The 26047-nt window shown below is 45.1% G+C and overlaps 1 protein-coding gene across 1 annotated transcript in view; it reads right to left on the minus strand.

Annotated features, from left to right (window-relative positions):
* Positions 1–7636: 7636 nt before the first annotated feature.
* Positions 7637–26047, minus strand: part of ADGRB1 (adhesion G protein-coupled receptor B1) — a 206502-nt gene continuing 188091 nt past the window's right edge. The window contains exons 28-31 of the mRNA XM_067290107.1: positions 24301–24980; positions 23229–23264; positions 21637–21741; positions 7637–8419 (exon numbers count right to left, since the gene is read on the minus strand). Of these exons, the coding sequence (XP_067146208.1) occupies positions 8222–8419; positions 21637–21741; positions 23229–23264; positions 24301–24980 (1019 nt within the window). The 3' untranslated portion in view covers positions 7637–8221. The remainder of the gene's footprint in view (positions 8420–21636; positions 21742–23228; positions 23265–24300; positions 24981–26047) is intronic.

Genomic DNA, 26047 nt, shown 5'->3' on the forward strand with positions numbered 1-26047 from the left:
TAATAAACTGCTATGGTGCAAGCACTCTTTGGTGGACTCTCTGTGCAGTTCAGTCCCTTTTCCATTTCTGTTTGTCTTTGGTGATTCTCATAAGGGTACAAAGCCCTGCCTGAGACTGAACGGGGGTGGCCCTCTTTAAACATAGCTGATTTGCTTTGTCCTGGCCTGCACTGAGAGTCCATAAGTGACGCCAAGACTTTTAAACCTCTTCCTTTCATTAACAAATAATAGGTCTCACCCCAGAAGTGTCAGCCCTTCACCATCTTGGTCAAGTCCCAGAAGAGACTATTTCATGTTGCAGCAGAGAGAACTGGGACTAGGACTCAGAAGTTCCTTCTAATCCTTTCATTTCTTTCAAAAAAAGGTGAAGAAGGAGCACTAAAGTAAGTGGGAGGGTTTCACACTTTGCATGGTACCACGATGGGGCCTGCAGGAACCCACCCAGGAGCCAGGTGGTCCACACTTAGCCCTTCCTTCTGTTGGTGACTTTTCCATGCTCAAATCACTGCTTCTGCCGATCCTGTATTTCAAACAGGTTGCAAGTCCTTTGAAGATGACATGGGCTTTTATTTCACACACAAATGCAAAAAGCCTCAGAGCGATGGAAGCCTATGTTAGCCAAGGCCTCAAAGCCTGAATTATAATATTAATACTAGGTCCAAACATGAGCTAATGCCAAGAAGCTACCAGTTATTTCAGACAACAATTGATCAAAGCCGAGAAACTCCTGATACACATTAAGCAACCCTTTGGTTGTCCATTCCTTGAAAAGCCTCAGCCCACACAAACCAGGAGATGACAATTTGCCTTTTCAGTCAATAATTTCCACTGAAAAGAAACTCCCCTACACTTCTCTTGCTTCCTGTAGAATTTGCCTCCTTTTTTCTCTCCTACTTCTCTTACTTTTAAATCACTCCCATCATTTGCATACCTTTCTTTGGTCATTGTTCCTCCTCTGGAGAGGTCACTTGTCAGAGTGCTGCTGTGAAGGGCTGTATTTTAATTTTGAATTTCCATGGCTTTGAAGCTGACATTTTCCATTAGAGAGAAAATGCCTCCTTCCTGCTGTGCACCACATAAAGCGCATCTATGTGCCTGCCACAGCAGCAGGTCGCTTCACAAGGGCTGCAAAAACTGATGGAGATGTGGGGAAAAGTGTCCACGCTGGGTGCTATTACTGGTGCTCAACAAATTTGGGAAACTGAAATGGGGAGAGATTAAGTCATTTGTGCAAAGTTATGCAGGAATGCCTGTGACAGAGCTAGAAAATGAATCCTTGTCACAAGAGTCTCTAGTCTATAGTAGAACTCATGCTCTTGCCTGCAAAGTCACCCCAGACAGGAACCCAAACTCGTTTTTCACCCAGCTTCTTTCCTCTGTGCCCTGAACCCTACAGTTACCATCATGGTCATCACCTCTGTAGGAAAGCAGCAATGTTCTGAGTTTAGAATTAAATCCCTTTTGAAAACATGTATCAGGCTCATTCATGATTCTAGTCACCCGCAGGAGGCAAAAATGAGCCAGTCCCATCGGAACAGGTGAGAAACTCACTTCTGCTTTGTGTTTCTAAGTGGAGCAAGCCAGGTGTGGGATTGTCCCGTTGCTGAAGCTGGACAACACACCGATCTGCTTGGTTAAAAAACTCAGTTTCCTCATCTTAAATAGAAGAAGAAGAAAAAAATAAGTTGCAGATGTGCAGTTCTGACAAGTGCTTCTGCAGCTAATTAATAGCTGTGTCCTACTTAATTCACATTCTCTTTTTGGAATCCACCAAGCAGATTTCGCACATAAAACTTAGCTGCTGTCTGTACTTTTTTTTTAAAGTCAGATTGACAGCGTATGTGTGCTATATTTAACCTGTCCCAGTGCATTTCAGTTGTATTGTATGTTAATAGTTGTTTACAGGTGTGTTTGAAGTACTGAGTATGTACATGTGCGTGGCGGTATGTGTATATATGGATGGACTGGTGCATACACGCGTGCAGAGAATGAGGGTCAGACTGCTGCCTTGCACCATGTGTGGTCGTTTTGCTCCATGAACACTATCCACATCAGTGGATCTCAGCACAGGGATATGTACACACCCGGAGTGCTCTTGGGCAGAGGAAAAGACAAAGCACTCCAGGCCTCCATCAGGAAAATACATCTTGCTACTGACTCTGCTTGGGACACACTGAGAAAGGAGTTTGAACCTGCACTGATTTTGATGATCAGACAGGTAACTATATTCCTGTAGAAATCTGGGCTAATTAACTGAAGCAATTCCTTGGTGATCTACTGCTTCCTGCATTGGACCTGGAAGCCTTCACTTTTGACCTCCTATAGTGAGCAAATGTTCAAAACACGCCCAGCTGCTCCTATAAATGGAGCTGCAGGTATTTACATGGCAAAAAATTTGGCTTTGCCATGGTGCTGGCTTCTCTCTTCCTCAAATTCAGCATTTTACCTGAAGAACTTTAAATTCAATGGAAAGAGGTGGTGAGGTCCAGCCCCAGTGTATCGGTATAGAAGTGGAGTCGTCCAGCGCAACTTAGGGTTCAGCAGGCAAGGCTCAGCCCTTGCCTCCATGTGGAGTGGCTCCACAGAGACCCTTTGGGTGAAAGAAGGCTCAGTCTGCATGGTTGACTTCTGTTGAGATGATCAGCAAAGAGACTGAAGAGTGACCTGAGCTTCACTACCTCATTCCCTGGGATCTCCTCCTTGACTTAACAGCCATAACAGCTACTCAACTTGCCAATGAGCTGGCATAATGTGTGATGTTCATTATTCAGACACGACAAGCGTACAATCAGTGGCAAGTTCCTCTGTTGATGCTACACAACCTTATGTCCTAAAAGGATTCACAGGCATTTAAGGAAAGGGAGGAATGATTTTGACCCTCCAACATGAAATCGTGCATGGACCCAGCTTAAGAATTGTGCTAGTCTTCTGTACTTTTATCTCCATGGCTTGGTATGAAATCTGACCTATCGAAGTGGCTTGTCCAAATAATGAAGCTTTGAACCTTGGATGCATGAAAAGTTCTTTAGAAAGAAATGAATGAAAACAGGTCTGAGGAAGCGAGCACCTGGAGAGGTCCTCAGCATGGAGCCCCTGAGGACTCCTTGCTCAGAAGGCTGCTGAAAGCTACTTTGAAAGTGTTTTCTTGTTTGTTTTAAAGTTGAAAGGCAGACTTCCCTGGGGAGACACTGACCTCTTCCTGGGAGGGGCAGGTTGGGAAAAATAAGAAAGAAGAAAATTGCTTTTTTCTTCTTTTCTTCTCTGTTTGGCTCTTGTCACAGCAAGAGCTCAGGGACAGATATTCAGCCCTGGATTACAGGGCCCAGATTCATCCTCCCTTGTTTTATATCGCTCAGTCAACTGTCTAGTGAGCCCAAGCACTTTCTCTACTCAGAGAAAATTCACTCGCAGAGGTTAACCTCCTCCCTGGTACCAGCAGCTCCCTGGAAAGGTTTCTCTCTCCAGATGGTCCCTTTCCTATGCAGGCAGCCCACGACAAAAGCTTTGGATTTTCTTCTGTTTTCAGATTCCTCTCAATTTTCCAACAAAGCCATGGTTCTCTTTAGCCGGTAAAACCTAGAGGGTTTCCCATGCAGCCATAGCTCTGCTAGCCCATCCCCATCCCCAATGTCCTTGAAGACATCTATCACCAGCCACCCCTAGCACCCAGCATTACTGTGCTTCCCAATTCCCTTGAGGAAAAATCCCCTGAAGAGCCTGCAGTGTAGGCACAGGTGCTCTCAGTTTGCCCCATGATTATAACCTGGCATGGCTGCAAGGGAGGATCACAAGATTGTAGGACAATTTGGGGAAACCTTGAGAGGTGCCTTTCAACCTGAATTATCACAGAATCGCAGAATGGTTGAGGTTGGAAGGGACCTTTGGAGATTATCTAGTCCATCCATCTGCTCAAGCAGGGTCACCTAGGGAACATTACTTTAAAACAAACAAAAAAATCACCTTCAAAGTAGCCTGTGCTATGATCCTACCTTGCAGCCATACCATGTTATGACCACAGTACAAACCGAAAACACCTCTACATACACTGGCCTCCTGAGGTCTCTAGTCCCCTCCTGCTCAGAGCAGGGGCAGCTCCCAGATCACACTGGGCAGTGCTGTCATTTACGATCTCATGAGCTCAGTTGCTCCCTCTCTCCAGCCTCACTTGCTGAGGACCAGCAGGACCTCTTGATCTCGTCCCTAATGATGGGAGGCCTGGTCTCTCCTGCCCTCCCTGCTGCTTGCCTCGTGGTGTGCCTGGGGGTGGGCATCTCCCTCCTGCCTGCTAACACTGTAGGACCTCAGTCTGGGAGACTTGGGGGTGACAACACTCCTGGCAGGAAGGGTGGGAATCACAGAATGGTTGGTTGAGGTTGGAAAGGACCTCTGGAGATCATCTAGTCCAACCCCCCTGCTCAGCAGGGTCACCTACAACAGGTTGCCAAGGACCGTGTCCAGATGGCTTTTGAATATCTCCAAGCATGGAGACTCCACAACCTCTCTGGGCAACCTGTTCCAGTGCTCTGTCACCCTCACAGTAAAATTTTTCCTTATGTTCAGATGGAACTGTCTGTGTTTCAGTTTGCGCCCCTTGCCTCTTGTCATGTCACTGGGCACCACTGAGAAGAGTCTGGCCCCATCCTCTTTACACCCTCCCTTCAGATGCTTATACACGTAGATAAGATCCTCCTGAGAAGCCCTGGGACCTGCTGTCCTGTGCTGCTGGTGGAGCAAGGATGGCATTGGATCACAGGTCGGGGCTGGGGGGATCGGGCTAAGAGCCTCTGGGCAGCCCCAAGCCTCTGCAATCATTGCAGACCCTTCAGGGTGTAGCACAGTGGGCCGCCAGGTCTCTAAGTGGCTGAAGGCCACCTCCGTGGTGAGGACGAGCTCCTCTGCCTGGAGAATTACTGCAGGATCGGTGGGAAGTTTCAATCTAGAAAGAAAGTACTTCGCTGCTGGGCTGCAGGGAGGGTTTTAGTCTGTCCAGCCAGTGAAAGCTTCCTCGCTTTTGCTGAGCGCACCAGCTGCTGGGATGGGTCACGGTAAGCGTGATGGGCTGCCGTCTGCATTTACCTGCAGGAGTCGCGGTGGGAACGCGGCACAGGGAATTGCTCTGAGATCCGGCTCGTTGCAGCCGGGCCAAGAGAAGTCATTGCATGTGGGGTCCTGCTGGGCCGCGATGGGTTTGAACCACGGCCCCGGAGAGGAGCGGTGCTGGATGCCGATTGCCCTAAGCCTTCTACCGCCCTGTCTACGAACCTAAAAGCTGTTGATCAGGTGATGGAACGGAGCTGGGGAGATAAGGACGTGCTTTCCTGCCGGAGGATTTCAGCTATTCAAGGATAAGCTTTTAGGAAGCAAATATTGCCCAGCTCAACTCAGTTTTAGTTTCTTTCCTGGCAAGCGATGGACCTTAACCCCATCGCGGATGGAGCCTTGCTCCTCTCCGTCACCCCGGTTCCTCCCCGGGACCCCCCCTCTGCAACGCACCGGCTGCTCCGACCGCGGCGCGGGGAGGCGCGGGGAGAGGGGCGCTTTTAAAAAGCAGACGGGACTAGCGTTTACACCTCTTTTATTAGAAATAAGACACATTCATTTGTGCTCTGAAAACTGTACAGGAAAAGGAAAAAAAAAACCTGACGGACACAAGAGAGAAAAAGGGAGGGGAAAGCGTGGAGCGGGGCAGGGCAGGGCGAGGGGAAACAGAATTAACTGGAGGAGCTGAGCAGAAAAAAGTAGAATATCAACAGTTATCAAACAAACATTTATCTCCGTAATTACATAACACCGTTAATGTCCTGCAAGTTGGCTGGAATGACTGGGCGAACGGGAAAGGTCTGAAAGAAGAGGGCAGGCTCGGTTGGGCAGGGAAGGTGGAGGGGGGGAAAAAAAAAGAATTAAAACACAGTAGAAAGATATCTGTATGCTAAAATTCATTATGTGTAATTATAATAATTACAATATCATACAACCCGGCATCTGAGGGAGGCCTTTGTGCTTTCCTGTTTCATAGAATAATCTAAAATTGGACAATAATATCACAGTTTTTATAAGTAATCGTTTTCCTTAATTTTTAACTATTTGTTGGTTTTTTTTTTAAGTTTCTTTCAATCTTTCATATTATACAGTTAATGGCGTGGTAAATGCCATTATCATTAAAGGTAAGTAACCGAGGTGGCCCAAAGGAAAGTTGAAGAAGAGACGTTTGCCTACCGAGCAACATCCTTCTGTGGTGGAAGCACATTTGGGGCGAGTGATTGTTTTGCCTCTTTATATCCATTATGAGCTTTTTCCTAAAAATGGTATAAAAAAGAAACCCACACGCACCTTTATAACTCAGACCCTGATCAAGAATTACTGTAGTTTGGCACAGTCAGGCCACGCACAATTAGAAGTTTGGCGCTGCACATTTTCAAAGTTGGGGGAATTCTTCCAAACGCGAGACAGACTTTTTTGGGAATGACAAAAAAAAAAAAAAAAAAAAGAGAGAGAAATTAGGTATGGCATGTCAATGATACAGTTTTTAATGATAAAAATATTGCACAATGCTTTTTGTGGGGTGAAATGTAGATAATCATTATTTTTTGGAGATAGCCTTGAGAAATGTCTAGTGAAATTTTTTTTTTTTCACAGCAAAATAAAAAGGCGATTTTTATGAGGGATGTCCCACTTTCCTGACCAGCTCGACCTGTTTCCTTTCCTTCTGCTAGGACCACACACCTGCCTGCTGGCTGTGGGCAGCGGGGAGGGAGGGCAGGAACCAGGGAGGGGAAAGTGACTGAAGCCCAGATTGAATAAAACAAAGCAAAATCTTGCAAGCGACGGGCAAAGGGGCCGGGTGTTCCCACCATCCCATACTTTCCACGGAGCAACTTGCATCCCACCTGCAGCAGGTGGCATCCTCACCCCATGCCTGCACCGTCCTACGGCACGGGAAGGCATTCGAAAACGACAAGAGCCAAAGAAAAGAAAGGTCTCGGGTTTCAAGTTCTCTTTTTATTGAAGAAAAGAAAAAGAAGAAGGAAAAAAATAGATTATTTTTTGTTTGTTTTGTTTCCAAGTTGACGTTATTCATGTTGTCAGTTTGTCTCAATGTCCTAAGGCAATATTCTCTGTATACCAAATATCTCCAGGTACATAAGCGGATGTGTCTTTCCCTCTTTCTCTCTGGCTTCCAGGGAGGGGCAGCTTGGAATAAGTTCGAGTCCGAAAGCAAGGGAAAAATAACAGAAAAAAAAAAGGATGTGGCCAAACGGACCTTTGCCAAGGCCCGTGCTGAGTTTATCTATTTAACAGTCAATGAAGTGACCTACATTCTTGTTGTTGGTCTGTTTTTCCTGTGATGCCTTCGACCCTCTCCCTGGAGACGGGGCGAGCAGGTGCGAGAGGCGTCCTGTCCTCCTGCGTGTGCCCCAGAGCGACGAGGGGGAGAAGCCCCACCTTACCTCTCGGATGGGCTACGGGTGTCGCGTCTGTCACCGTCACGTCCCCAGGGCGCCCCGCGAGCTGGCCCGCACGGTGGTGCCGGCGCGTCCCGTGTTGGGCGGCGCGGAGGATGCTTCTCGGCCGTGGTGCCCAGCGGCTGGGCCCGTCCCCGTTCCCGTCTTCTCGGCTGCGGCGGGGTGGTGGGGGGGTGAAGATCGGCTCGCGCGCTCTTGAGCCCGTGCTGTGCAAGGGACATCCCGGATCGGGCAAGGATGCGTTTCTCCCGGGACCTACGGCTGGAGAGCATCCCGGTGAAGCTCCTGCTGGGTTCACCTCCGTCTTCTCCTTGCAGCCAAAACCTGTCTTCGTGGCCCTGGTGCCACACGGTCCCACCGGCCGCTGCGCCGTGCCTCCCCTGCTGCAGAGCAGGGCTCCTCGTGCCAGCGCCCTCCGTCGCGGGCCACCACGGCCTCCGCACGGGGCGATTCCTGGCAGCCCTCCCCGCCCTCTGCCTCCTCCTCGCTCTTTTCCAGGCGCGCTCCCTCTCCAGTCCTACCTGGGAAAGATCGTGTTGGTCTGAACCTACAGCTACTATATTCTATAAAGTAATATTCCCCCTCTCTGCTGAGAACAATACAAAAGTTACTGCGTTTTACCAAAGGTTTCAAAAGAAACCAAACACTTCTCTCACTCGGTTTCGATTTAATTTAATCATTTTTTTTTTTTTAAATTTGTGTGTGTTTGTTTGTTTGCTTGTTTTCCGGAAAAAAAAGTCCCTTTCTCTCTTTTCCACTCAGACCTCCGTCTGAAGGTCAATAATGTCTTGTCCCACCAGAGGGATGGTGGCCCCTGTTTTCTCCCACTCTACAGTTTTTAGTTCTAAGGGAGACTGTGCCACAGGTTCCATGTCCTTTTTAACCCATGATGGTGGAGACTGGACTTTCCTGATTCCTTCCCAGGGTCTCTTGTTTGGTGTCTGCTGTTTCTCTTGCTGCAGGAAGAAGAAGGGGTAAAAAGGGAGAAAGAGAAAGAGAGAAAGAAAGAGAGAAAGAGGTTAGTGCCTGTGCAACAAATACTTTTTTTTTTTTACCTCTCAGGCTTCTTTACTTTTATATTAAAGGGAGATTTTCCCATGAAACCCCTGGTGCAAGAAAAACAGGGGTTTCAGTGAAAATTGCATTTGGTGTGTAAATTGTCTATTTTCAGGACAAAAAGAATTTTTTTTTCATTGCTGCCTCTAACACCCAATGCCTAGATATTTCAGCTTTCAGATGATGTTTTGCTGCTTGCATTTCCCCTGAAAAATTGAAAACGACTATGAGAATTTAATTCTTTTTCCTATTTCTACAGAAAAGTCCCACAAGGAAATCTAGATTATGAGGAGATCTTTTTAAAGGTACATTGACTGTATCGATGCAAATATATTCATCATGTAACACAGCTATTTATAGGCTATGAAATTACAGCAAAAGACAGTAACTAATTTGCTGGTAAACCCATCCTAATTGAAGAGCTGGATCGTCAACTCTGAAATTGAAAGAATTTCCATCAACTGCAAATCAAGCCTTCAAGGCTCTATCGACTGCTGTTAGCCTAGCCTGCCGCCAGCGTAGTGCCACGGATATCAAGTCAGAGAACACCTTTCAATGTTTCTGCCAGTAGGCACCAAGATAAGACACAGGGGAGAGCTGGGACCTTGTAAAACGAGTGTATCCTTAAGTGCATATGTGAAGGGGATTCCATGCAAAGATTTTAAATGAGTTGTTCCACTAAGCTTCTCCCCGCCACCAAGTGTGATGCTTTTCACAGTTAATTATCCCCACAAAATGCTCAAACTCTGAGTGAGAAAAGGCTCCCTGAACGTGACAGCAGCACAAAGTTCTCCTGAACCACCCGCCAAGGGAAAAGTGAAGGCTAACCGAGAGGGGAGGCAGGGATGGTGGGTTGCACCGAGGAAGATGAGGAGAGACAACCTCTCAGGAGAAGGTGAGGAGACACACATGCAGGTCACATGCAGCCCAGGTTGCTCCACAGCTTCGTGCTAGTGCTCAAAGGTAGTGACCAAGGGGAGATGGAGCCACCCGCCGGACTGCAGTGTCATAATTGTGCTTTTACTGTAGGATGCTGCAGAGATAGCTGCAGCCATCTAAGAAGCCTAGATATCCAGCTGCCACGTGCTAATCCTCCTGCCTTGGGTCATACTCCTTCCCCTTCCTAACAAAGAGACTTGGTAAGTTTGTGATTTATCCTGTCTCCACACTGCAATGCTGATTGGAAAGGCATTGTTTCTGCTGGGATGGCTTTTGGCACACCACCAAAACCACAACTTGAAGATGCCCCTACACTCCCCCATCTGGCACCTGCCCACAGGGAGAAGGCTCTGGGTGAAGCGGTTGGGTGGCCAGATAGCAGCCAATGCAGGAAACAGGTAAACCTGGTCCTCTCTCCAACAGGAAGTGTAAACATTCTCAAATTATTTCCATTTTAACTCAGAATGAGAAAAATAACTTTTAAAAATGCCTAGGAAAGAGAATTGTTTAAAAAAAAACAAGTTTTGGAAAAGTATTGTTCAGAAAAATGCAAAACACTTTGGTACTTGAATTCTGCAGCTGCAGTATTCATTAAACTCCACAACATGGAGCTTTTCTTATGCTGTTGGTATTATTCTTACATTATTCCATGATGTAGCACAATGCTGATTACTAATAATAGGACGGAAAAGGTAATAAAACTGTTGACTTATTCCATTATCTATTTTAGATGTTATTAAAGAACCACTGTTACTAAGAACTGAAACCTTTTCATTCCTATGTGTTTTAACACACAGGTTTTAACACCTATGTGTTTTAATGAAACAAAGTTGAGGCTTCCTAAAGTGAAACTTTACTTATGGTGCTTTTACAGGCCATTTGTCTGTCGTGAAATGATATAACAAAAATGCACACATAAAGACAAAAGCACAAGTAGAGCAAAAACTGAAATGGAATTAAAAGTCATCCAATAGGAAAAAAAACAAGAAGCTCAGTCAGAGCAGACACTTTCAACGACAAATATTTTGTTTTCTCCCACAATTGCTGTGGTACCACAAGCCACATTTTTCAAAGTTAGCAATGGCCAAGGCTATATTATTTAACAGAAGGATGAACAAATGATCATATGAGTGAAGTTCATAAATAATTCCATCTCTTCTCTCAAATGAAAGTCCTTCTTTGATGACATTATTTACGGCCACCTTCAGCATCAGATCATTCTATTTCCAACCAATTTTTCTTTTAATAGTCCCTTGATACCACCATAGCCCTGACCTTCAGTATCTCCTTCATGGTGTGAAGATGCACCCAGCTGGGATCGTGTACACTGAATGTGATTAGCAACCTCATTATCATTCCTACAAAGGGCTCCTTTTCAGCTACTGATTGATAGCAGATGCAATTCCATGTAGAGAAGGGAAATTGGGGAAAAAAAATAATTATGAGTTCATATCTACAAAAATGGCCTCTAATCAGACCTGTCACTAAGGAACAAGACCTAAGTGTTGCAATAATTATTCTATAGTGATATAAAACGGACATTAAACATCAGGAATTGTTAAGAAAGGAAAATAGAATAAAACAAAAAACATCATTATGCCAATGTATAACCCCACTCTGAGCCTGCATCTTGCATATTATGTGCAGCCCCACCCTCGGTCTTGCTCTCTCAAAAAAGGATATAGTGGAAATGGTAAAGACAAAGGTGGCAAGTATACAGCCATGAACAAGTTACGTCACATATTCTGTATGAGGAATGATTATATCCACTAAGACTTTCCAGCCTTGAAAAGAGACCATGAACGGATTTGATAAAGGTCTATAAAACCCAGAGTGGCCTGTTGACGGTAGGAACTGACTACTGATGGTAGGGATTGTCTCTTCCAACACAAGAGCTACAAGGCATGACAAGACACAAGCAGCACCAGCACAGAACGAACCCAAGGGATCAGTCCTGCACACAGTGCTCAGCTGAACTGCGCGACACCTTTCTACAGCACTCTGTTGATGCTTAAAATTGCTAGAATTACAGAAAGTATCTGGAGAAGCTCACAAAAGAAAAAGTCCATTCAGTACTACAAAAGAAAATGACATCATTCTGTTAAGGGCATCTCTGAGGACAAATCACTGATTGGGCAAGATCTTTTTGAGGATGTACCACTACATGCTTGTCCTGTTCTTTTATTTTCCCTAGCCACTTTAGTTTCCACAAGGGAGAAGAGGCAGAGCTAGAATGGCCTTCGGTTTGACCTGGTATGGTTGTTTCTCAGTTGCCAATTTATCAGTTCCACCTGCGCATAAGGAAAAACTTCTTTACTGTGAGAGTAACAGCACCGGAACAGGTTGCCCAGAGAGATGTGGAGTCTCCATCCTTGGAGATATTCAAAAGCCATCTGGACACGGTCCTTGGCAACCTGTTGTAGGTGACCCTGCTGAGCAGGGGGGTTGGACTAGATGATCTCCAGAGGTCCCTTCCAACCTCAACCCTTCTGTGATTCTGTGAGATGGGTTTAGTGACTTCAAAGATGTGATATGGGTAGAAGACGGAGTCTCAGGAGATCAGCAAATGAAGAGGGGAGGCTTGCTTCTAGTTTCCCAGTTAACACAAAACAATTTAACTTTTCTAGTGATGCTATGAGTGGGGAAACTACCCTACCCATCAGCTATCTCACAACACATGCTGGCAGCTCACAGAGCCGTGCACATACAGCTGAACACTACACACTTGTACAGAAGGACTCAGAGCCCTGCCGGATCTCTGCGAAGGACTGAGTAGGTTAAATGTAATCAGCCGAACTGAGTTCTGGCAAGGACGTTGGGAGGTAAAAGAAAATCTTTTCTTCTTGGCAAGGGGCACCCTGGGAATCAGTGGCTCGTTCCAGGAAACAGTGCTCTTTTTCTTTCCCTCCATATGGAAAAGGTTTGGATTGGGTCTCGGCCACTTGAACAGCATATAGAAAATGGCCACCAGGCTCATGCTTCAGCTCTGGCATTGTCTTCTGGCCTTGCTGTGGGGTCTCAGCGGTCCTTGTGGGCAGGAGAAAAAGCTTAGCTACGCACAGAAAAGAAGAAAAACCTGAAGAGAGGGTTGTGTAATCCAACTGTAAAAGGCGCTGGTGCTGGCCCGGGGCCTGGCGCCTCGGAGACAGCCAGGAATAGGCTGAGACAGGAGCTGAAAGCCGCGGAGGCTGCTCTGCCAATAATTCAAAGGGACAGAACCATTACTCTGGGCCGACACATTCCTGGGCTCGTCAAGGCGGGGGGGAACGTTTATCAGTTCCTGCCTGGTGCCAGGGTGGCTGCACAGACTTCTTTATCGGACGGGTGAGAGGATGGGGGGATGTCCAAGCCCAAGGCTGGGGTAAAACCTGCTGTGCACTTGCAGTGAGGGCCAGCCGGAGACCTTCATTATCCTTGTGGCACTTGGAGTTTCTCTTGTTCACCGCTTGCATTTTGGCTGCACATCTTCAAGGTGAGAGAAAGGATTTTTGGATAAAAGGCATTTCAGAGGCCGTGTCAATGCAGCCCCCCAAATTCCTAACCAAGACAGAGGCAAAAGACTGAGACAATCTACACAGCCACCTCCATCTAAAGATAGTTCTGGGAGACCTCAACGAGTCACCCATGCTGAATGCAAAGTGGCTACGGAAAGGTGACAGGCAGCAGTGCATCGAGGCACCTCTCCACACATTGGCTGCCTCTGAGGGTCTTGCTATGGCACCGGTCTTCGCTTCATCCACTGAGGGCTGAAGAGAACCCTCAAGGATCTTGCTGCGATTCTTTTTTGCTTAGGAGCTGCATCACTGTATTGCACAAATATAGGATGGGAGACTGATTGGCTACTGTAAGACAGTGCTTTCATTTCACACTTTGGTCAAAAGCAATTAAAGGTGAAAGCTGCTAAGCTGCATCTCCTTGTTTTGCCTCTTTTTTTTTTTTTTAATACCCAAATTTTATGGTTACTCTTAACAACCTCAGGAGGAATTCAGTGCTTTTTACAGAGCACTCTGGGATAGCACTAGACCCAGGTACTCACACGCTGTTTTCATTGCCTCTAGCGTCAACTTGAAGGATATTTCATGACCCAAATGGTCTCTCCCCACGATACTGATGACTGTAAGACCTGAATGAAGTTATTCAGACTTTATACTGGGGAATCTGAAAGATAAATGTGGCTCATGTGTTCTAATTCATCTTTGGATCAATGTTGACAAAAAGTGATTAGAAATAGGAAAGTTGCCCTGTTTCTCCACAAAATGAAGTTTCCCTTCCTTTGTAACAAGTTGTATCTGTAGCTCCTTCATTTTATGTTACAGAACTTTAAAGATATTATTTTTGTTAATTTAAGAGAAAAGCAGTATAAAAGGAAGCAACTGACTTTTTACTCAGATTTTCATTTTGGAAAAAAACAACCCAAAAACACAGGGGTTTCAACTTGCAGTGATGGAAATCTGTTAGGAAACTTGAATTATACACTCCCTAGAATATTAAAAAGAATATATCTTCTGCTTCTGTATCCTCTGAAGATCAGGTAGCCTAAGCTGTAGGGATTGCTGCAACCCAAAGTCCTGTGAGACCCTGAACAGATGAAAGTGAACAAGCAGTGAATCAGGCACAGGTAAGAAGATCTTTCATAAAGGAAAAAAGTGGATCCTAGGAACAGCAGTCAGCAAATTCAGGCATGTCAGCACTAGGAGGCACTCTGACATCCAGGAACCTCTTTTTTAGTTTTTTCCTCATTCCTTCACCCACCTGCAGAGCCTGGCTGTTCTGGGACACAAGGACCAGTTCTTAGCACCTTCTCTATTCTCACTGCCTTTCACAGAGCATTTGACCACAGCACTCACTGGTCAAGGCCCTTGTTCTCTTGAATTGGGGAATTTCTTCTTCTACTGTCACAGAAGATTATTCTTAACCAGATTTAGGAACTGGCAGCTTCTGTGGAGTTGAGATAGGTGCTGTCCTCTGAGGGCCCAATCCAGACAGGTAGGTATATTTACTGCCTTCTTAGTTAGAAGGTATTTTTGAAAATCTGGAACAGTCCCTTGCCTGATGCTTGCAAAGAAAGCCAGCGGTTCCCCCAGAATTAGGAACAGGCTATTCTCCAGGCTATTCTCATGGTTAATACAGCTAATTAACATACTGTCCTTTTTGGACAATGACTGTGGACTAGTGAGGAGACCACTCCACTTGGTGGACATGGAGAACTGGGTGTTCCCCAAATTGCTAGAAGTATTCAAGGCTCCCTCATGAGGCAACCAGGGACTCCATGAGGGGACGGAGAGCACCCAACGTGTGATTTTTTCTAGAGTCCTTTGGTTAACCAGTCTGAACAATCTTTTATATCCCTGCTAACCTGGTTATCCTGCTGTGCAAATCTACCATGGTTTCATGCATCCAGATCTCTTGTGAGTCTCCTTAAATGCTTGGAAATTGGAACCTTAAAAACAGGAAGTGGGCATGGTAAATTCTCTTAATAACTGAGTGGCGAGAATTGCGACCATGGGTCTGAGAAGTAGGAAAATGAGCTGCAAACTGCTGGTGGCCACTGCCTGGTTTATGGAGTAGATGATTGCTGGTTGACATCAAAAGGCAAGGCAGGAACTGACTGCTAACGCAGAGGATACTGAGAATAAGACGATCTCTCTGAGAAATACTGAGTAACTGATGACTGATACTTGGGACACTGAGTATCAGACGATCTACAGGAGGAGCTGAACAGCTGACTGATGGTATATGGAACACTGGATAGCTAACAGATGGTTTATGTCTGAATCAATTAATATTTCACGGAATTTTCATAACAGAATTTATTGTAGTAATTATTACATTTTATGTAGCATTCCCTATAAAAGATATTCTAATTCATCTTTTAACAGTTGTCAATTACCAAAGCTTTTAAAAAGTGCAGAGTATTAAAAGCATGGCACAAAAGAGAGACCCTAGCAGTAAGTGGAGTTTCCTTTGCAGAAGGACACACAGCCAATGGTCATATGAACACAGTCTCTTGATTTTCAAATTCCTCACTGAGGAACAGGCCTGTATTTGTCACAACAACCGCCCTCTGAGCTCCCGCACCCCCAGCCTCAGCTCATGCAAACAAGGGCTGTTTCCATGGATGAAAGTGGAATTCTCCCACCCTGGAGCACGGCTGCCTGCTCCTGAGCCAGATAGCAAAAGGCCAGGTAGTCAGCAAACAAATGGATTAGTTCTGTCACACAGCAGAATACGCCAGGGAGACAAACAGCTCCAACTAATAATTAGCTACAGTAGCCCATTCCTTGGGAAGATCTGAAAAACCTATAGAGAATTTAAATTTAGAGTGGGGAGAAAGAGGAGTTTCTCTTAGTACCTTTGATGAGCTTCAGACACAAATACACTGCTTTTCTGACGGTGCAAGCAATGGGCTGGCAGCCACAACTAAAACATAAGGCAAGGAGCTACAAAGTAGGGGCTTTTCAGCCTTCCCCATGATGGAATTCACATGCTCCAACTCTATTTGGCTTCTTTAGGATGTGATCAATATTCCTTTTTTCTTGCTACTCTGGTAGCTGCCAAAGCAAGTTTTGGTGGAATGGGTATATTCTCCTGGTGTCTGAAGAGGAAGGCTAAGAAAATTGAAGACTTGAGAAGAGGACAGGGAGTCATTAAGCCAGAAAGACTGTCTAAAAGGAAATAGGGAGAAGTTGTGGAATGGCAGTAATCCTGTACTCCTTGTTATAGAATATATTTATAATTTAGATGCTAACTGCTAAAAATGACAGAGAAATATGTTTTCCTACTGGGTTTTGGAGCAAGTGCTCGGCCAGGACTAAGAGAAAGAGGACACCGGATTTGAGAACCCTCTTAGAGCTGAGCTACAGAACAAGTCCAGAGGCCTGTAGGTGAGCTCCAGTATAGGGCTCCAACCAAAGCAAAATCCATTCAAGCTGCAGAGAGCCGAAATGCGCTAGAGTAATCAGCAAGAATAGGCAAACCACAGAAATTTGCAGAGCTCTGTTACATATGGCTTTGGCTGACCTTGGCACAAGTAAAGAGCTGCTGTTTGAAACAAATGCAAAGCTAGACGCCAGCAAAGAGAGGAAGAGAGAGGAATATGTATGTGATTCAAACTCCTCTAATGGAGCTGGATCAAAGGATTCCTACCAAGAGAGAAGGCAGGAGTGTCACTTTCACTGTTTTCAAAGCTGGCGCTAAGCATAGAAGAAACAAAGCCCTCACTTACCTTAAAGGCTGCAAAGCCTCCACTTTCAAGCCATGCTGTTGCAAAGCATGGAGACCCCTCCTGATGCCTGGTGCAAGCACGGGAATCTAATTAGCAATTAACTTACAGGGAGGAGCAATGCTGGAGATGCTCTACGCTGACAATACAGATCTGTGCAGGAGAATTCACCCTGTGTGGTACAAAGTAGCCTGAAAACAGCTCTCCACCATCCTGCTTTAATGTGGACAGCTCTCAGCTGAAAGGGTAAAGAACTTGGGAAGGGTATGTATTTAGGGGGAAGCGGGGGAAAATGCATATTTGAGTCTATAGACGGTAAGACAAAAAGCAGACTTTTGAATGGAGAAACAAACTTGCAGCAAGGTTGCCAGTTAATGGATTTTTCTAGTAATCAGGATGCAGGTGACTAAAGAACAACTCAAAATGATGGGAGTGCCTGAGAAGGAAGTCACTACCAACCTGACACTTCACCATGTGGCCATTTGGGCAGGGAAATGTGCCATAAAGCTGCTATAAAGAGATACATGAAGATCCTGATGGCTTTGATGAATTCAAACTGGTTGAGTCTCAGCCTAGACTGAGGGGGGAGCGAAGGGCCCAGTTATTGGAACAGGCTGGGGGAAACCATTCACTCCTTCTTACTTGAATCTTAAAAGTGAAGGCTTGGTGGATCCCAGATGCAAAGAGAGCTTTTAACTATTTTAATCACTTAGGATGTGCGGTGGCAGTTTTTCTTTTTTTATGCAAATCCTGCTGTGATTGTCTCCAAGCCTTTGGTCCCCTCCATGCTTCCCAGCTCAAAAAAACCGTCCAGGGAATAAACATTCAGATTTATCAGAAGCTTCAGAAATGACAACTCAGTTTTCTGCTCAGGTTCCCAGTTTGGTCTGGGATAAACTGAAAGACCCACAGTGTGCTATTTCCATACATGGGCTGGCTGCAGGCTGGCTGCAAGGCAGCTGAGAGGAAAAGGAGCAAAGTGCACCCAGCTGTTCCTGAGACTACTCTTTTTAGATTCAATGTCCCTGCAGGGGGAATAGTCTGGTTTAACAGAAGCAAAGGAATCTTGTTGTCCTTCCTTGCAAAGGAATCTTGCCTACAACCTTGTAACTTCTCTTTGAGTTATTGGCACATTTTTCAAACATCATCCCCTTCTTCCTTGCCTCATCTGAACTTGAAGACAGCAAGAGATGGGAAATTTACTGTAGGCCATGGTAAGGTCTTCCAGAGGTCTGTTGCTGCATTAAAAATCTGCATCTTATTTCCAGCCTGACATCTTCCACTTGTAGTCATCAGAACTTGCTGTATTTCAATCTGCTAATATTAACCATTCCCTAGCACTGAAAAGTTAGCTTTGGGTGACAGTACCTACATCCCTGATTAGTTCCTACAGGCAGAAGTGCGTGAGACCCATTCATGTATCAAAATAACAGCAGCAAACACTGACGCCAAAATGTTTCTTAGGATTGCTTTAAATACGGTCAAGTTTCAGACTCAGTCTGCATTTCAGGTAGTCCCGTTCTCCTAATTACCTACCTCCAACTACTGTCTTGGCAACATTGCTCATTAGTAAGTTGATGACAGGCCAGTTGATGGCAGTGGGGACACACAAATCTCGGCGGGATCTGGATTAGGCTCCTGGTCTCTACCGCAGACTCTTTAAGGGCCTACGTGCATCTGCCAGAAGCAGTGTGGGTTCTGCAGCCAGTCTGCAGAATCATATGGATCATATGTTTGCTTCAGTAGTTTGATGAATTGATTGCCTCTCAGGGGCAAGGGAGGAGAGAGGTCCCAGGGAAGGATTCCCTGGCCTCTGGGTGAGGGGAAAGCAAAATTCTTCTAAAGACCTGCTCCATATCTGTAGGAGCAGAGACAAGGGGGTGACAAGAGTGCTTTCACACACTTGCACAACTGCAGGCTGGTGGCTCACTATGAACGCTTCCCAACACTTGGCACTACAGGAGCTCACTGCAGAGCACCAGATGCTCCTTTCTTCAAGCAACAAGCTGTTTCCCCAGCTGGGCTTTGGGAGCAGCACACTCAAGGCACTCACGGCTTTTGGCTGCCTTTGCAGGGGTCCTTCTTACAGTGATAATACCTTTCAGGTGAGGGAGGCAGAATGGCTGAAGCACACAGGAGTCCCTAGTTCCGCTTTCAACTCTGCCAATAATTATTCTGGGATGGTGAGCGAAGGGCAGTCTTTATCTTTAAAGTGTACACAGCAGTAATACTTACCTGAAGTTTAAATGTGTCAGGATACTTGGAGGGGAGGAATATCTACAAAGAATTGATGGTATAAACCTTCAGATCTTTTCTGGAGTTTCCCTAAAAATGGTGTTTTACCACTGAAGCTGAAGAAGTTCTAGCCAGTAACCACATATGACGTAGTTGGTACTCTCTTGGTGCTTTCTGCAAATCTGACAGTGCAGTAGTTCATCTGACAGGAACTGCACATCCAGCATGATGAGATAATCAGTTTTGGACAGTGCACATGAGTACAGAGAGGACTAGCATTTACAACAAAAACAAAAAACAAATCAACCCTAAATATAGCCAGCAGCATTCCTAGAAATTCCCAAAGGAATCCTCTCCTTAGCCGACATTTGGTCTAAGTCTCAGCAGCAGCTTTCTGACCTTAGAGTTGACAGAGGATAGAGGAATTGCAAGAAGATTAGGAAAAACATCATAACTTGGAAAGAATGTAGGACAATGGGACATGCTGCCTGGAGAGGCTGGGAAACTGCCAGGGCTGGAGACAGTCTTGATAGCTTGACTTTGTGGCTATCAGTCAGGGGTTGCTTATTTGAAAATGAAATCAAAGATACAGCATGGCAGGCAGATGGACTAGACCCAGTAGAGATCCCTTCTGCTTTATGATAGTATGTGTGAAAGGTTCAAGGGTTCCAGGATCCTTATGACCTTGTTCATGCCCACAAGGCCAGGAATTTCCTACTGGTGAAACAATGTGTTTGGAGTCATGCGTCATGGAAAGGTTTGGGACTGGTCTACAGTGTTCTTCAATGCAAAATATAAGTCAGACTTACGCTAACGTTAGTTTTATCACTTCCACCAGAAGAAACACTCCATCGTTTTATAACCTAAACATGCACAAAAGAGAAACACTTCTTTTGTTGTTACTTTAATATCTAATATCTCCAGTTTGCTCTCTCAGGGAAAACTGAAGGTAGGACATGACTTCCAGCCAGGTCTTTCATGGCAAATGGCAACAAAAAGAGAGAAAAAAGACTTTTTTTTTTTTACTTTTTTTACTGCCTTGAATGCTGCTAAACCAACACCCACTAATGACCTCCCAATACTGATCTTTGCAAGCTCCCCTTCCTGGATTACATCCAAGAAAAGATCACAACTTGAAAAAGAATCAGTGAATATTGAAAGGCCACCTTCACAGCTTCCTTCCAGCAATTCAAAGCTCTTTGATGATGACACTAGCAACTTTAATTCTAGATAGATTTGGATCCTACTCTGAAATGCCCAAGACATCTCAACCTATAAAACCCTCCTGGAAACACACCACAGATTAGCATTTACATGGTATTTAGGCACTTCTGATTTTACACCTATGTCATACCTAAATAATAGAAAAAAAAGAAGAGAGATGAAACTCAGTGAAACATATGGGGTTTCTGGATCAACATATACTTCTTTGGTCTGAACTACTTTGCTAGATTTGCTTTTCCTTTCATTCTACAACACTGGTCAGCCCACAAAAACACCTTGCTATGCACAGTAAAAGTAAAGTCTGCTCAGACCACAGCCCTAGGGCTCAGCACAACTATGCTGTGAGATCTAAATGGAGACCAAAGGCTCCACTAGGGCCCTCCTTCCACTGAGAACCCAGTTAAACCCCTTACTCAATAACCCTCCAAACTCTGGTCTTGTCTCTAAGGGAATCCTATCAAAATAAGCCCTGGAAGTGCCTCTTTGGCCATGCTGCAGGAGACTCAGAACTGGATCCAACTTCGCTGGCAGATAAACTGAGAGTGTTAAAAATAGCAGCACCCTGTTCTTCTCAGTGAGGGCAGGCACAGTCCAAGTTTCATTTCATCCTGCCATCCTGACTCTGTTGCTTGATTTTTCCCTTCCGCTGGAGTAGACGCAACTCCTTGCAAGCTTTTGGCACCTGCTCAGCAAGCATAACAGGCTGAGACATCACAAAGGTGCCATCAGTCTGCCGTTCCTTATTTGTGTTATCCACATCACTAACTCCACAGGTTCTTGGCATCTGTGTCTAGTACCAAATCTCTGCCCCTCTGAAAGGCTGCAAGATCTTTCCCTTGGTTTGCTGCCCTCAAAATCTCTTACTGCCCTGGAAAACTTCTCCTGCCCAGTAAAGTCACATAGTGAGCAGCTGCCACAAACACTGTCATCTCCCTTTAACTAGCATTCAGTCCTCAGGAAGTGCTGCCACCACCACACCTTAAATCCCATTGCTGTGACTTTCCTAAATAGCTAATGCCTCTCATTGCCACCTTGGTCTCTAACTCAGCTCTTGCAGATGGGATAGGAAGTGCTTGTTATCCTCACCCTCCGCCCTCTTTCATTTCACCTAGATTTCTTCAAGGTTGTTCTGATTTCCAGTTCCTAGCTAAGAATGGATGGACTCAGCACTCAGAAGAGACCTGAACAGGGATGTAAAGAATAGACTTTGACATGAGGAACAGACACAGACAAAGAGAAAGCGGACTCTGTTCACCATGAAATGACATGAGGACAGATATTCTCCCTCTGGGCTGCTAGCCACTCTGTAGATGAGCTACTGGTACCTCTGTGACTCTCCATGTCCTGTGTGGTGCACATGTGCTTGTTGCAACATGCATGGACAAAAACTCAAGGAGTTTGGTGACGGCTTCTAAGCCTTCCTGCTTCTCAGTCCTTGTGATCCTACTGGCACTAGATGGCTCTAGGAGGTGGTGGTTCTGGAGGTGTGTGACTAACCTTGCTGTCAGTTGCTGGAGACTCCTTCTCCTTCTCTGCGTGCTGCAGTTTTCTGTTCAGATCTTGGAACATGTCTTGGTGACGTTTTCTTGTGTGCATGATTTTCTGAAGCAAACACAAGGGCCATAGGTCAGCAACCCCTTTCCAACTACATGGAATCAACATCTCCTCCTCAAAACAAAATACTTATTTTCTTACAACCTAATTCTGTCTCCCTGCATGCACAGCCTACCTAAACCAGCTCCAAAGGTCACTGAGGACCCAGCGTAACACTTCCTTGAGTTTCAGGATGAGACGGAGGGAGAAAGTGGGACAAGTCTGACTTTTGACCTTACAGTTCTCCTACACCTGCACTTGTGAACTGTAATATTTGTGCTTGACTTGCAATGGTCTATCAAGTTGACCTTGGAAGCTTTGCTGACTTTCCCTAAATGATACTTGACCCCATGCTCACTCTCTTTGCAGATTGCCTCCCTTGCAAATGTGTTCAGAGCTCGCCTGGGCATGCAGAATTTGGGGACAAGAAGTTCCATTAGAAACTATCCCACAAACTATCTCACAATTTCCTTTTCTTGTATTTTGGCCCTTCTATATTTCACTTCTACCCTCTACTGCCCAGAAGGAGAGGCAGGACCAATTTTTGTAGGGACTTCCCTTTGCATGTAAGAACATGATGAAGATGGTTTTCTTGTACTCTACCAAGTGCTATATAACTGGAGAAGGTGGCTCTGATGTTCTGGGACCAACACAAAATATCAGCTTAGATGTACCCAGAGTGCCTCAGTTTCAGATCAAGCTCACAACCCTGAGCTCTGAAGCTAGCCTAGTGACCCTAGCATTAAGGCAACTCCTTGTGGGCTTTAATATGACACCTTGTTTTGGAGGAAGACAGCAGCTTTGAAGGAAAAAGCAGTAAAGGATGCTATTAGATTCAGGAGATCTGCGCTAGCTGCCAGTAGCCCCATGGACCCTCTGTGTGGGATTGGCATTTCTCTTTCGAAACTTTGCACTCTGTACCTCAGCTATGAGGACAGACATTTCTCCATGTGCACAAGGTAGACAGATACTTCTTTCTCTTGAGCAGATTCTGTGAGGTTCATTACTGGGTGTGAGGCACTAGGGTTGATAATGAGTTGTGATGGTGGGGACATATTAGCAGCCTTTTTTTTTAAGCAAAAGAGCTTGGGCACAAAAGATATGGCATTTTAGCCCACCAAGCAAATGACGTACTGTGCTTCCCAGGCAGGAATGTGGTCTAGCTAGCTGTAGTACTCTATCAGCTCATAAGCATTTTGCTGACAGAGGAGACTGTTTACAGGCCTTGTGCAAACCTGTTTAGGCCAAATGTTTACAGAGCAGCTACTGCTCAATCAATTAAGCACGAACCAATGTAAATCACCCATTTATTTAGCCACACAGGGTAAGCCTTACTAGGCAGCCAGCACAACTCTTTCCACCCACCATTTCATACCCTTGAAGTAGCTCTTTGGCAAAGGCAGCATTCCTGCAAAGCTGTTAGAGAGAAAAGAAAGGAGCATTTCTCTTTCTCACCCTGCCCCCCAATAAACACATTCAAAAAAAGAAGTACTCACCTCAAAATCTAGCTCTGCATACCGGGATTTCCGCCTCTGGGGATTCAAAACAAAAAGAGAGATGGCTGAATATTAGTGATGCTGGTGGCTGTGCACAGACTGAACCACACAGTAGATATAGAACAGGAAGGGTGTCACTCCCGTTCCTTCTTCCTGAACCTTTAATGTGTTTCTCTGGCTCTTCATGATGGAAAGGACCAGCCAATTAGAGGGATCTCAGGTATTACCCACTGGGTGAAGCGGAAATGGCTATTACTGATGAAAAACACTGAGCCTCAGGGAGGGCTGGACATGGGCGCATGTCAGCACGGGAATTAGTCTGATTCAAGCCCCTGCCTTAGTGATGAGTTTGCAGGTGATTCACAGAATGGGAAGCAAAAAGCAGCAACACAGAGTGGCTCTGTCAGCTGTTCTGCTGAAACGTTTGAGCACCAAGCAGCAATGATTGAACAGCAGTGGCTGAGAACTGCTTTCTGACAAAAGGCAAAAAAAAAAAGGCCAGATTCTGAGAAAGTGCAAAAACTAATATGGACATCAGTGTAAGATCTACAGACTTGAGAGAATTGCTAATATATGTAATAAGTTATCAAAAGTCAGAAGAAGAGGACCGTATTTATGCAAAACATCTGATATCTCTGATGCTAAGAGAGTAGTGGGGCGTGCCTTATGGACATTTTAGACCTGTGATCACTAAGATTTTCTCATTTGTATCACGACTGAAATCATCAAAATGGGAAACAGAGGCAGAGGATGGAAGGAGAGAAGGTAATGCAAGCCATGCATTAAAATTGATAGGTGTTTGACAAGCTAAAATTTTGGTTTAACTTTGCATTGACTGTAGGGCTAAAGAGAGTTCACCATGCAATGGAATATGGCTGTGGAAGCCATGACATATTTTAACCATTAAATTACAAATTCAAATCACCTGCCAGGGTCCCCTCATGATATTATAATATTGGCATTGCCCAGTAGCCTGCATTTAGCCTAAGGTTCTTCTCATATCTGGTGTGGCCCATGCTGAGGGCAGGACATCATCCAGGGCTGAGAAGAAGGCAGTAATTCACATGCTCACCTCCAAGGAGCTCATGGAGAGGGTGGAGACGGTCTCACTCTTGGACACCACACCTGAGTTCCCTGAGTCGCCTGTGTCACACAGGCTGTTGGGAATCTGTGCCTCATTGGAGATATTCTGTGGAGGCAGCTGCTGCTGCTGTTGTATCATGGGGGAAGCTTGCACCTCACTACATGTCATGGTTACAGGCTCCCGTGGGGGACTCTTGACAACAAAGCCCGGGTCAGTTGCCATACTGAGGTGGATGAGCCGTGTCTGGGGCATCTGATCAATATTGATGCTATATTTGCTCTCATCCTTGGGTGGTTTGGCCCGTAAAGTAGATGTGTTGGTAGGCAGAATTACGTAGCTGGTGTCCAGTGTTTGCTCTTGTGCCCGGGAGAGTTCTGAGTCCAGCTTCTTGAAGATGTCCCCATCACAGATGTAGATAGACTTGGGTGGCTGGTTCTTGTCCTTCTTCAAGGTCAGTGTGTGATTGCTGAATTCATTCAGGTTGATGGCCCCCAGGTAGTGAGGTGAGCCTTGAAGATGCATCTTGGAGACATTGGCTGGAAGACTGTTAAAGTTTGATGACCCCTTCTGGTGATTGAGTTTCAATTTCTCTTCATCCTGCAGTGATGGGCGCTTCAGTGTTCCTGTGATGGTTGAGGTCCTGCAGGTGGTGATGTCTTTATTCAGCACTAGGGGGACAGACAAGCATCCTTAGCACCTTGCCTAAGCTTTTATTAACACATCAGTAGACCCACCACAGCCACACCATGCTAGCATGTTCCCTTGGCCCTCTCAGACAGAGGCAATCGTGGCAGAACAGTATCTTATCTTGGATTTTTAATCCAGGCTGCTGAAGGGAAAGCTAAAGCTAGGGAGGTAACTACTTTCCCATTTTGAGAGAATTCTTAGTGCTTCAGATTTCCCATCCCAAATCATGACTAAAACACTAAAACTCCAAACTTGGCCAACAGATATCATCACACTGATATAGGATCTTGAAAAGCAAATACAAATATATGTATGTATATATATATTTAGCATATATAGTGTGTATATATATATATATTATTGGCCTAGAAATGATGAGCAGGACTTTTAAATAAAAAGGTTGCTCTCATGTCAAAAATGATTTTGGTTCAGAAATGCAGCATTAACAACAATTACAAAATGCCAATGCTTTTTTATTTTTTTTTTTTTAATTTGCTGAACTGCTTCAGGTTGATCTTTTCCCAGGAAGAGTTTCAGGGTCAATGAAGTAGTATTTCAAGACAAAAGCATATTTTGTTAAAAGTTTCTAACTAGCTCTCCTGAAAGCTTATGTTCCAGTAATCACGCCAAGCTTTTGTGAGAGTTAATTATTTACTGTTTCTCAATTTGCCTTGAGGACAAAAAAGGAGTTCCATGAACATTCCTTAATAGCAGAAGAAAACCTTAATCTGAGGATGGGGTGAACATGCCAACTAGGAGGTACATACAAGACGCATAGACACTCATTCCCACACAATACTGTCCATAACAAAACATCCGTTCCCTTTCTAGGTGTAAGAATCTATTGTTCAGTTGATTTCTGGCTGCAACAAAGACCTTCCAGGACTAATGACATCAGCCTTGATGTCTCCAGGGAAGAGAAATCCCAGAACAGATTTTGGGGCAGGGGGAAAGTGATATGGGACCAAATGCTACTTACCCAGCATTTCAGCATAGGAGAAATAAATGCATCTTCCCCTTTCTCCCTCCTCAGAAAAAAAAGAAAAAT

The sequence above is a fragment of the Apteryx mantelli genome, chromosome 2, assembly GCF_036417845.1.
Source record: "Apteryx mantelli isolate bAptMan1 chromosome 2, bAptMan1.hap1, whole genome shotgun sequence".
Taxonomy (NCBI): Eukaryota; Metazoa; Chordata; class Aves; order Apterygiformes; family Apterygidae; genus Apteryx; species Apteryx mantelli.